The 13,829-nt window shown below is 36.8% G+C and overlaps 1 protein-coding gene across 1 annotated transcript in view; it reads right to left on the minus strand.

Moving 5' to 3' along the window:
* Positions 1–13,829, minus strand: part of CNTN1 (contactin 1) — a 206,735-nt gene that overhangs the window by 40,646 nt on the left and 152,260 nt on the right. Inside the window, exons 11-14 of the mRNA XM_041471486.1 lie at positions 12,754–12,871; positions 10,974–11,124; positions 10,377–10,504; positions 8,898–9,073 (exon numbers count right to left, since the gene is read on the minus strand). Coding sequence (XP_041327420.1) covers positions 8,898–9,073; positions 10,377–10,504; positions 10,974–11,124; positions 12,754–12,871 — 573 coding nt within the window. The remainder of the gene's footprint in view (positions 1–8,897; positions 9,074–10,376; positions 10,505–10,973; positions 11,125–12,753; positions 12,872–13,829) is intronic.

A 13,829-nucleotide genomic window follows, 5' to 3' on the forward strand; every position in this document is an offset into this window, starting at 1 on the left:
ATGAAGAATTCTGGCAACAGCTTCCTTCCAGGGAGAAAAATCAGTCAGAGTGTCAGTAGCTCTATGGCAAAAAAGAAGACAGCTACCTGATCCTTTGTCCTCCAAAAAATTACAACAAAGATTTTGTAAAAAATCAAACTCTGATTTTTCAGTTCCTGTTTTTCATTTGGTTTTTGGTTTTTTGGTTTTTTTTTATTTTTTTTTAATTCTGCTCTTATTGGTTTTGGTTTTAATAAAATAGACAAACAGTTCCCTATTTGACTGCTGTGTATTGGTTCATTAACACTAAATGTCATCCTAGAAAGAACCACAGTGCCTATGATTCTCTGATAATTACTTGCATTTTTATCTGCAAATAAACTTAAGCAAATGCTGGGCACAGCAATAAGATTTAGAAACAGACCAGAATTCTCATAATCATATTGTTACTTCAATAGCAAATGATTGCAAATTCTTACTAAGGCTAGTATTCATTTCTATGTTAGCACTTTAATTAAAATAATTTATTGTATTTAATAATGATGTGCCCATATACTTGCCCTAACAATAATTTCCCTTACGGCAACTTGGTCTTATAACCTAAATGATGAAAAACAGATGGAAAAATGTAACATAATTTTAAAAATCATCAAAAAGTCATAGATATGGTGTTGTATCTTGTTGGTTCAGAAGCTCTCCTGGAGCAAGCCTTCATGCAGTTGGTAATGAAGCTTTCCATACCTCAGAAGAGGCCTAAGTTCTTGGTGGTAAAAGAAGAGCTTACCCAGCAAATTAAGAGCACAGGCATCAGCGAATTCTGTCCACAAATTAGATATGAATGTACTGTATGTTTTCATCCCAAAACCTCAGCTTGGCTACGTTTAAAAATGCCTTCCTTAACTTAGAGAAGACTGAATCACAGACTGGAAATAGTGATAGCAATACTCAGGGATATTCCAAGGGTATCTGTGGTTCACCACTCAGTATTTACCAAGTTTCAAGCAAATACTTGCATCATATAAGCCCTATATTTATGACTTAATAGTGATATCAAAAATAGCATTCTATGACCTATTTCTGAGAGTCCCTGGTTTTTTTGACCATCACCTTTGCCAGGGCACTAAATTGCCAAAAGCCATCAGAATGTGCCCCTGTAAAATTAAATATCATTTACAGGAATCTAGTGTTTTGATTGAAAACAGTGTCTATCCGCTTTTGTTGGATCCTCAGAGACAACAAAGTAACTTCTGTTAATATAAGACTTACAAGCCCAAGTAATAAGAAAATTAACCTGGCAGAAATAGAAGAACCTGGTAAGCAGAGACAGAGTGGCTTTTTTAAATTCAGGTTCTAAAATCAGACATCTGAGCTTCAGCATTGTTTAATACACAGCAGATGTAAAATGGTAAGAGATTCAATAAGAAGTAATTCAGAGGAGATGGGATTCTTGGTGATGAGATCAGTTTGTCCAAAACTAGAAATAATGTTACACATCTTTTTCTACTGCCTGTACCTAGAATTATTAACTAAATGAGCTCATGTGAATTGATCCTGCCAGTATAGAATTAGTTGAGTGGTTGCTAAAATCAGAACAGATAATCTAACAGCTGTTGAGGTAAGTTAATTTAAATGTGACTATAGATGTTTTCTTGCTATTGACATCAGAGACATAGGGACAACACCCCCAGTGCAACACTACTGTCTTAATTCTATTCACCTGAGATCTTCTTTTGTTTTATAAGCCATAGTTACAGATAAACAAAAAACTCAGCAGGATAATGACAGTCATTCCCACTAAAGAATCTTTTCCTTCACTGAGCTATATTTATATGTAGAGGATATACAGGGTTAATTCTATACGTGAGATGTGGACCAGGAAGTATTTCCAACAAATGTATTATTATTCTTCTCCGTGCAGCATACCACTGAAAATTCCTGAGGACACTGTGCTTTGTACCAGCATCCCTTTGGTAATGGGCCTTGTTATTTCACTTATAACAGCATAAAAAGCCTAGGTACTTGCTCACTTCTGCTCATGGCTCACAGCTTTATGGCTGATGACAAAAATTCACAATACACTGCAAACTACATTTCTCTGAGTAGTGTTCACACCTGGCTGTCTTAGGTCCTGCTATCTAACTACAGATGGTACATGAATTTTGGTAGCCTGGTAAGTCTCACAAGCACATAAATGTTACAGTCAACTGCTTTTGCAAAGTATTTTTTAATTCTAGCACAGAAGTTGGCAGATATTTTAATTACAATTCTTTGTGCTGTAAGTAGAATAAGTTTCCTCAAAGGCTTCTGCCAGAGCAAACTGCTTGTTGGCTTTGTCCTCAGCTTTCCTTCCCCTCCTTGCCCTTAACCACTGACTCCATCCACTACATTCCATGCTTACTAGGTTATTATTAGGCCACTGCCTCTAAATATTCCTCCAAACCTACCCAAAATTGGATAGTTTTGGAGTAATACTAGAGTCACTTTCAGCTCACTCATGTCTAAAGCACCTCCCTAATATATCATGGCACTGAAAACAGTGTATTGAGACAGTACCTTGAGAGAGTCCTGGAACTCTCTTTCATATAAAACCAGTAAGTAGTTGATTTGGTTGGTTATGCTTCATCAAGAATCACCTGCCATCTTAAACATTCAAAAACTGCAGTAAAGGAGCTCACTTCAACTCCGGCTTTGTTCTAGCTCATAAATAACCTCTTCATAACATAAATCAGTGTGCAACTGAGCTCTCCTATTTGGATTTCAACAAGGGGTGACCTCTTCAATGTGTGAGGGAAAGTCTGTGGATGTTTTATGATGGACATTAGGAAAGCCTTTGACAACACTTGCCACAGCACTATCCTGGAGAAATTGGTTTCTATGGCTTGGATGGGTGGATTGTTTGCTGGGAAAAAAACTGTCTGGATGGCTGGACCCAGAGAGTGGTGGTGAGTGGAGCTATGTTCACCTGGCAGCTGGGCACCAGTGGGGTACCCCAGGGCTCAGTACTGAGGCCAGTCATGTTTAATATCTTTACTGACAATCTGAATGAGAGGATCAAGTGAATGCTCAGTGAGTTTGCAGATGACACCAAGTTAGGCAGGAGTGTTGATCTGCTGGAGGGCAGGAAGGCTCTGCAGAGGGATCTGGACAGGATGGATCAATGAGCCAAGGCCAATTGTATGATGTCAAGGCCAGGTGCAGGTCCTACACTTGGGTCACAACAACCCCAGGCAGTGCTACAGGATGATGGAAGAGTGGCAGGAAAGTGGCCCAGTGGAAAAGGACCTGGAGGTACTGGTTGACAGCAACTGGACATAAGGCAGTGTGTGCCCAGTTGACCAAGGAGGTCAATGGCATCCTGGCTTGTATGTGAAAAACTGGCCAGCAGGACCAGGGCAGTGATTGTCACTCTGTACTTGGCACTGGTAAGGAGGCACTTCAAGTACTGTGTTCAGTTTTGGGTCCCTCACAGCAAGAGAGACATTGAGGTGCTGGAGCAGGTCCAGAGAAGGGGCACAAAGGCTGGTGAAGGGGCTGGAGCACAGGCGTGATGAAGAGCAGCTGAGGGAAATGGGGGTTTTCAGCCTGGAGCAGAGGCTGAGGTGGGACCTTATCACTCTTTACAACTCCCTAAAGTAGTGAGGTGGGGTTGACCTCTTCTCCCAAATAATAAGGGGAAAATTTCTCCATGGAAAAGGTTGTCAGGTGTTGGAACAGGTTAGCCTGGGAAGTGGTTGAATTATCAACCCTGGAGGTATTTAGACATGTAGATGTGGCACTTAGAGACATGGTTTAGAGGTGGACTTCACAGTGCTGGGTTAACAGTTAGACTTGGTGTTCTTAAAGGTCTTTTCCATCCTAAACTGTTCTATGATTCTATAATTCTATCTATTTTACTCAAATTATTCAGTTCTTTTGAACTTTCTATTAATTTCCTGGTCTATATCTGGAGCTACACTAAACACTCTGCAAGGAGGATTACCAGGGAAACTGATAAAGAAAAATGGAAATTAAAATCCTTGTATGTTTTCTGCTGCAGGTAAAAGTGGAATCATAGAATCACAGAATAGTTTGTGTTGGAATACAGATTTATACAATAAAACTGTCTCCATAGCAATCAATTGAAGCAGTAGAATAACTTGGTCTATCCATATCAGCCAACAAACTGCAATTTAAAATAATGTATAAAAAACAGGCAGCTGTAAATCTCTACTCTTCTAATATGACTTTTATAGTTCAACTTGTTCTTTGTTGCTTATAAAAACATCAGTTTTGGAGAAGAAACAAAGTGTTTTGGCAAACACAGTCTCCAATCTAGAATTCATCTCACCACTTTTAGAAATCTGCAGTGTGAATTTTGGCATCTGGAATAATCGCCTTTAACAATTAAATAAACAGGGTCTTCCATTTGTGTTGCATTTATTTAAGTGTGAAAAGTACCTGTCTGGCTGTGTATGTCCAGAATATTATGAGTGTCATCCTAGAACACTGTAAAGCTTTCTGTACTTAAAGAGAGATAAAGCAAGAGGAATAATATTTGCATAATGAAAAAGCGAGCTTTTCAGTATTCAGAGAAGTCTACACTACTGCAGATTAACCACAAGATAGCTGCAGGGATACGGAGGTGGTTATGCACAGACACCTTGGATTCAGAAGCTACTTCAAAGCTGAATAGAGCCTGAGCTGTGGGTCCTGCAAGTTCTATGCTGAATGTATTTGTCTGCCTTTGTGTCATGTCCCTGCACCTATGAACACTGGAGAGAACACTGCAAACCTGAAATTCACACTTCAGAGTCAGTGTGGATTCAGCAGGTTTTGCTTCCTGCTCTGTAGCAGTCATGAGAGTGTCTCTGTAGAACACTGAGGTGTGTCACATCAGCTTGGGAAATGCCCCTTTATATGAGAAAATGTGAGGAGGTAGCAAGTCAGTTGTCTCTAACAAAATTCATCACCTGGCTTTACTGTACGTTTCTATCACCATTCACTCTTCCTTTGAATACTTAAAGAAGAAAACTATTTGCAAGAAGGTCAACTTCCTGAATACTTGTACTGCAATTCAGATTATCTTTATTAAAGATAAAATGGTCATAAAAATATCAGAGTTTCAGGTTCACTGATATCAATTAAGACAACTAATAAGTAATGTAGCAAACATAAATACTACTGGTATAGGAAGCCTTTTAAAAGGTATTTGTGTCATTATGTCACTAAGACAACTACAGCCTAAACTTGAACTCTTCTCAAGTCTACATACAAATTTCTGACTTGAACCAGTTAAATTATTAATTTCTTTCTCCTGACTATCCATACGAATGGACTAGTGGGACTCAAATGTATAAAATAATACTCTTTTTTTGTAATGAACTTAAAGGAATATTCCTTTTTTGATACTTCATATATTTTAAAATGTTTTTTAATATAAACATCTTAAAAGTAATCTTTAAAAATACATGACAGAAAGCATATCTATAAATAGCAAACAAACATTAGAGGTTTCCAGATTACTTGAAGAGCTGTATCTTTTTGGGACTTGAAAAGATATGTTAATGTTTAATTCTTCAATCAAATAATCAGAGGAACAACCATATATAAAGCTAAAAGTAATCTATTTAATAGTAAGATTTTGAAGACTCCATTTGACTCTTCGGAAACTAAACAATTTTTTTCTCTTTTTTTCCCCCTTTACATAGTACTGTCACAGGAAATGAAAACAGAACTGACAAATGTCCTTTTGAGAAACTAGTTTTCGTATTAATGTAATGCAAATTAGCTTTGCCTTCAGCAATGATGGAGATACTAAAGCTTGCATTTAAAGAAAGAATAATTATGCAGGTGTTTGCTGAATTTAATTAGCATTTCATTATGTCTATATGACAATAATAATAGTATTATTTTGAGAACTGAAATAGTGTGGCTCTATCAAGTTTCAGGAACCTGATCTGCATAGTCACATAAATTAATAGTGATATTATCAGAGGGACAGATGAGGATCCTTCATCAACAGGAAATCATGCACATGCTTTATATAGCCAGTAATCTTAATAATCACAGCGGAGTATCTTTTTCTTTTGTGTTTGTGAAGTGCTGGTGAGCACGTTTCAAGCTCAGCAGCTCAGGCTGCTGCTATCAAGTGTAAACCAGCTCACCCTGTACATCCAAGAGAGCCTGAGCAAACCTGCCACCCAGTGACTTCAGCCCAGAATTGCCAGGGAGAGGGAAACTGGCAGGAGAAAAGAGAAAATCCATTTGCTTGCACAGGAAGGAGAAAAACCCTGAATGCTACAATACAATAACAAATCAATAGAACAGAAATACAGAAACTGCATATTCGTCTTAATTATATCCTACATAAACCGTTGCATTGGATTTGCTGAATTTGTTAAAAATTCTGCATTTGTTATTACTTAAGCACTGAACCACCTAACACCTACAAATGCAGACTTCATAAGCAATCCTATTTTCTCCTCTGTCCCAGATAAAAACCAAGGTACCCGTGGAAGTGTAACAAAGACTATTTGCACTTGCTTTGCATTTGAAAGCCCAGAATTAAGGCTTAGGAATGCAAAACAAGAAGATGCCTCTGCTAAAAAAATTTCTACCAGTTTTGACAGATCAAATGCAAAACAAAACAAGAAATATCCTTCAGGAAGAAGGATATCCTTCAGGGTGTCCTGAAGTAAATTAATTGATATTTAGATCTAAACTACTTAAAGGTCCAAGTGAATTAAGAGTTCTTCATCTTCTTCTGAATCCTGTGGAGTATCCATCCCTATATTGAAAAAGGAAACATTCCAGCACAAGATTCAACATCCACATGAAGAGAAGCACCTCCTTATCTCCCTCTGCAGACCACAGAAAGTTTGTAGGGAACAAGGTAGTCTAGAAAAGTTAGGGTAATTCGGTTTTGAAATGAAGAACTTCAACAAAGGGTCTAAAATATTGTGGTCATAATCAGAATTTGAGATCAGGAGTCCAGGACCACTGGCGATCTGGAAGATGAAAGAGGTAGCTGGGAACTAAATAGTGTCAATCTTCTAAGAGAATTACACATTTTCTGAAGGCCTTATTTGGTCCCATATTTGTCAACTTGGAATGCTTTGCTAGAAAGTACCTTAAAAGCATGATTAAATTTCAAAATTAATTTCCCCTAAAAGAAAAAAAAATCCAGTTTACTTCTATTTCTATTATTTAGAGGAAATCCCAAAAGTGTGTATCAGTGATATAAATTTTTTTTGTTTAACATGTTCAACACATGACCCACAGATGGAGTACTTTCTCTTGCACTACAAACTCTTCTGATAAAGCCATTTTTACCTTCCTTCCACACCAAAATAACCACTTCATCAACACTTTCAGTCTGCTTTTGTGTTCTATGGAACAAATTTCTTTGTGTGACATCTGTCAGATAGCTAAAAGCAATCAACTAAATAAAATCTGACACACTGATTTTATTTGCTCTTTTACAAGGAGTAAATTTACTGGGGCTTTACTCTTTAAGCTCTTATTTTTTCTGACACTCAGACTCATTCTAGTCTTTACCTAAGGACAAATTAATACAATTAGGAGGAAATGCAAGGTATTTTCCAATTTTCCAAGGTATTCCTATGCATCAATTACTCTACTGGAGTGTAAATGTAGACCTATCAAAAGTGTGACTTAATAGCCACCTGCAGGAAATGTTTTGAAAGGTTTTCTCAGTGTACTGGAGAATAACTGCACACTTATTCCTGAGGCAACAGAAAACACACTGCAGACTACTCAATACCCTGCTACTGAGTGTGGACACAGCCTTTCAGGAGATTTATTGCAGAGTGTATGTCTTTTGGTTTGAATGTTCATCAGCTGATCTTAGCATACTTCTACTGGATTGTTGGACCAGGACATGTTCTCTCACTGAAAGGGAGTGTGTGGCTTCTCAACTATGTCTTACAACTCAGCAAATGAGCAGGTTGAGGCAACTCTTGACTCCTCAAAGGGCTGTTTTGTTCCAAATCACACTAAAATAGTTACACTTTAAACATATTTTCACATGGAGATAAACAGATACTGAAAGCAAAAAAGAGAAACCTCTTGGTCCACGGAAAATCAGATAACATTGCCAGCCTAAGAGAAGGACTCCTCAGGGGGCACTGGTAGATCACTTTGAACACAGAGCTGAAACTAAATGTGGTCCCTGGTGCTTCCAGACACTACAACTACCATTAGCAACTATTTCTCTCCATACCTACAGTTTCTCTCAGGAGCACAAAAAAAAAGTTATCTAAATATAAGTATTTTTGTATCATTTAAATCCAGAAAACCAGAATAAATATTTACACAAGTAGGCAACGACTTGGAGGTTGCTGAATATTAGGCAAATCAGCATGTGATTAGACATAACAAGAAAGGATTTCTAATAGAGATATTGATTTTAAATAAACCTGGTAGAAGACTCTAAAAACATAACCATACATGCAAATACAAAGGAACTATGATTGTTCTACATGCCAAAATGAGTGTCTTTGTATTAACTTGTTTAGCTCTCTCACAAACTGTTCTTCCTCAGTGTTTATAGCCTGTTTGACTCCTACCCACCATCTGGCCCTGTTCTGAGCCAAATTCCAGAAATGTTGATAAAAACATGGGTAAGTAAAAATGAATGCATATGCAAACTTTTTTGAGGTAATTTGCACCCTGTTTACAATCAGGCTATCTACTTACCAGCTATTTTCACTAATAATCAGAGTGGGATTTAACTGAGGTACCAAAATACTTACATCAATTTAGATATCTGATTTCAGGTATCTGCCTGCAAGTGTCTATGTGTCTGTAAGATGTCTGAATTGTAATTCTATTTTATGTTCTTGGCCTACTGGACCCAAACTAACACAGAAAAGACACCTAGGCTTTCATGTATTAAATAAGGATCTATAGTCTCTTACCATAACATTCCGTTCATAATGTTCGTGTTCTTTCTCGAAATCTATTACAAAGCCATTTAGAGACCAGATAAATGTCAGGTCCAATGTGGGATCGTGGGATGCAATGCATTGCATGGTAGCATTCTCTCCAACGGTGACATCAACATTCAACGGAGCTAAAGTAATTCTTGTAGCTTCTGTGAAGTTAATGGCAAACATGGAAAATTCCAATAAATATTTATTAAAATATAAGCTCAGCTCCATAACTGTTTGATCATATATTAAACCACTCCCTCAAAGTCTAGTTTACTTGTTATTCATACAACTACATTTCAAAGGACCAAACTGAAGACAACAAAGAAAGCATTTTACAACTAAAATACCTGGCTTCTGTTTAGCTGTTTAAATCTCTGAATCATATTACAACTATTTTTATTCATTGACTATGTCTCAAGTAGAAAGAAGACACATGATGAATCTTACATGACTTCTGTTGCATTTCTTGTTTCAATTATATATTTCCTATGTTTTAAGACTTGTCTCTTTAATGAATGAAAAGTTCTACTCAGGCTGAGTGAGATTTTCATTAAAGCATTGCAGGGATTGTGATCTTAATTTAAACTTAAATTTATCTATTGAGAAACAATATAATAAATGCATAACAAATTGTGTAAATAGCTACTTGTGAGAAAGAGAAAACAATACAAGAAAAGGAAGAAAGCACATCAGCATTGAGCTGTCACATCCAGTATGATTTCTGGAACAGAGATTAAAAACCTATTTGACAAACGATTCTTCCACTATTAGTAGTGCTTCATAAATACAGGTATTATAGAATGCTGTCCTTCCTGTCTGTAGTCTACAGTTATTCAGTTATTTGACATCAGATTTAAAATACACATAAGGATACCAGTACTCAATCGGTAAATAAAAATACTGATAAAGGAAGGTAATTTAGAAGTGCAATCATATGGATATATGCCCCTATTTCAATATTTTCATGCATATTCCTTTAACAGCAATGCTCTCTCAAACATACTCATACCACCACCACCACAACACCAAAACCACCACCAAAACAAACTAAGAAACAAACCAAACCAAACCAAAGCCCCTACAAAACAAAAAAACACAACACTAGGGAAGGTCATCAGGAGTCCCATTTCTCCAAGTTATGGCCCAAGAATCATGCCTTAGCATGAGTGCTGAGCTACACAATAAAGGGAATGCATTAAAATATGCCAATTTAATGTATCTTGTTTAGTAATCTCTTATGGAAAAATCAACCCTGAAAACTGAGATTCAGTGTTAGAACTGATGCAACCATACCCAGTTTCAACTGAGCAATATGCTTTAAAAGCATCAATTCAGTGTTAATGAGCAATTAAATTAGAAAGATGTAAAACAGCTTGAAAAAGTAATGCAATGCTGGAACAAAAATTAGTCATTTTGAACTAAGGGATTCTGCCCAAGACAAACTAAGGCAGTTCTGAGGCTTACCTGTCATTTCTAGAACACCAGTGCTATTGGCTTTTCCTCGGTTATTTTCTGCAAAACAGGTGTAGCGACCTTCATCCAGCTTTGTGACATTGATAATTTCCAAGCTCCCATCATCCCAGATACGTATGCTATGGAAAGTGCCAGAGAAATTAAATTCTATATTAGAAAGCAGTGCTTCCTGTAGAACTGTAGTAAGTGAAAAAACAAATTACAAACATCACATGAAAGCTCGCATTTAACTACTGGTTTTATAAACACACCTACAATAAAAATATTTAAAGGGACTGTGGCATGATTAGATGTCTCAGATTGCTGGAGCAAGAGAATGTACTTCTATTCACTTGTACTCATTCAAGTATTTTTCTTAGAGTTTTATGGTACAATTCAATTCTTAAACCAGACTGGGTAAAGTTGGATACTATGCTAGCTCTTTGAATCCGTACTGCCAGCACCATTTTGGCATATTATTTTCCTGAAGTAACACATTCTCCTGTCACTGAAGTCTGCAAAACGGAGAATCATCTTACAGGACACACAGACAGATACATAAGGTTACATTTTTAAGGCTCAAAGTGTTCACTGACAGCCAATACTTACCGGCTCCCATTTACAAGCAATTCTGTTCCTTTGCTCCAGGAGAATTTTGGCTTAGGAGCAGCTTTAGGCTTGCATTCAATGATTACACGCCCCCCTTTAGCTGCTAGGATTTTCTTCTTCATAGGGTTCAGTTCAAAAGTAGGAGGTGAAGCTGAAAGCAAAAATTAACACAAATACTGCTGTTAGTGATTTAACTGCAAAGTAGAATTTTTTTCCAACATACAATAAATAACAGAACTATTGAATTGTTTACAAATGTTCATTATGCAGACTAGTGAGAAAAATATTAATGATACAGAGATGTACTGGAAGTACATGATGATCTACAAGAAACAGGAAAAATCATTACGTAGTTCTGTGCTGTTTTACACCAGAGGTTTCTTTCTATTGATTTCTGAACTTTCATCTGAGTTTAATCTAACAAGATCAAAGTCCACTGAAGGTTCCTCCCTTTGAAAAGGCCTTTTGATCAGTCCTAATAAAATTCAGATTCCTGGAGATAAATTTCTTTAACAAGTTGCTCACTCAATCATAATTCCAAAGAATAGTTGGGTTTACTTTTCAGTGGTTTTAACCCTCTCTACAAACTACAATTGTGACCTTCTTACTCTTTGTGGTTTTCTGTTTGGCCAGCTGGCCATAGGTGCATTCTCAGATGTAAAAGAGCATTGAGATGTGACTATCATAAGCACCACACTTATGTCTCTGAAGTCAGATCTTGGCTTACTAATTTTTCCTGTATTTGAAACCAAATGAAAGATAAACAGCTTTTAATTATTTTGCATCTTGGCATACCAGCAAGTTAATCATGCCAGCAAGTTTGTGCACAGCCTGAGGAAATAAGGCTATTATTTAATTACAGAAGTACAGAGCAAAACCCTGACCAATATCCACATATTATCGACACAGAATTTTGAAAACGCACATATAAAAAGTGCTAATTTTGTGTAAACCAAGCTGGTAGTGAGTACATAGTAATGGGAGAACAGTGCAGAATGAAGCATTGTTGTACAATGGGTTGGGAAAACCAAGAATAGTTTAGCTCTTGGGAAAGTCTGAAGGCAAGTGTGAGATGGAAAGAACAGCAACTACCACAGGGAAATCTAGAAAAATATGTCATACAGCCAGTGTGTCTGCTCTAATGAAATCAGTAAAAACATCAAAATTTTTTTAAAGGCTGAGAATTCTGAATCTAAGAGTCAAACTTTCAACAGGATGCTCCTCAGGAAAACACAGGGGATTCATAACTACATCCAGCCATCAAATGGCACAGCTATTTGTGGGCAAAACCAAACATTGTGACGTCAGTGTAAGGGGCTGCAGAAAGCAAAACCAAAGGCGAAAACAAAAATGAAGAGCTTCAAAGGCCAAGTAAGTAACAACATCGTTTCTTAAAAAGCAGATTTTGCCTCACAGAGGAGTGAGTGATCATACGTGAGCAAAAATGAAAACGCCTCTTAACCAGTTTTGCAAGCTTAAATGTTTAGGCTGTAACTCTGTGCTTCATAAAACTTCAGCATTATCAGCTCCTCTGAGGGGGAAGACCAGGAAACAAGCATCATAAATACAAACAGAAAACATGCCACACAAGTTGGTAAATGTATTCCTCAAGTTGTTGTCAAAAACCAGCTAGAGAGCTCAAATAAACCCCATCTCACCTAGACTGAGTGAGAGTTCTTAGCTTCATCCTCACAGGAATCTGTTACCAAACAGTACTTGCAAATATAACTGCTATCTTACTCAAGCCTGAAATAGTAAATAGAGAAATAATCCCACTGACCCACAATCTTCAGTTCAGCATTTGCATAAATAATTCCATGCATGTTTTCTGCTATACACTGGTACATGCCGGCATCGTCAAAGGTCAGACTTTGCATTCTTAGTTCACCTTTCCGGAACTAAAACACAGAATCAATAAAATAACAAGATATTAACATAAACTACATAAGCTGAAGAATTCAGATCCATCCACGTTCTTTTTTTTTTTTTTTTCAGTAACATTGGGTTCACCTTTTTCTAAAGAGTCATTATCATTCAATATTTAAGTTTCTGGTAAAGTCCTAGTTGAGTGTCAGTAGAGAAATTTACTCTCCAGCTCCCTGTTATCATATCAATGCATATTAGTGATTCAAAAATAAGAAACAAGGAATTAAATTAATTTTATGCACATAAGCTTTGTCATGCCATGCTCACTCGTCAGTGCTTTCTGTTGTTACATCATTTTACAACAAGAAAAAGCAAGTCCCAGTGAGGTAGGAGTTTTTCAGAAGATTCCTCTGAAAGATTGTAAGTACGAACTATCTTCTATTACTTGGTTTTAACGCAAAAAAGCAAAAACCAGTCAATCAAAATAAGGTAGTTAAGGTGGGGTGTTTTGTAAATGCAGATGTCAATCAGTTTTTGAAAGATCATCTTAATGTGTTCTGTTTTCTTGAGAAAATGAAGCTGAAAGCTTTAAATCTTGTATCTAAGTGCACTGGAGTGCATGGGGCAGTGGAAGATTAAGAGAATAGTACTTAGCTGAAAAGAGAACAGATTAAAGAAGCATATTTTCTGACTATTTTATGTGAAAATGTTTTAATCAGATTTTATACAAGGAATCTTTGTTGTGCTCTAAATGAAAGGCCTAATTACAAATTATCTGATTTAGAAACAAATTATATTTTCAAGGCAATTAACATTGCTGCTCTCTTCCATTTGGAAATCATCTTATCATCATAGTAACACACAGCATAATCTTCTAGTGTAGTACTGGAGAATTGCACAGTGTGTTCTGCATTCCAGTATGCAGATTTTGTTCATGAAAGCCAAGTTCAGTGGGGACCAGCAAGTAACTCACTTGTTAAATTATTTGTT

The sequence above is a fragment of the Pyrgilauda ruficollis genome, unplaced genomic scaffold (genome assembly GCF_017590135.1).
Source record: "Pyrgilauda ruficollis isolate IOZ18807 unplaced genomic scaffold, ASM1759013v1 scaffold27, whole genome shotgun sequence".
In the NCBI taxonomy this organism is placed as follows: Eukaryota; Metazoa; Chordata; class Aves; order Passeriformes; family Passeridae; genus Pyrgilauda; species Pyrgilauda ruficollis.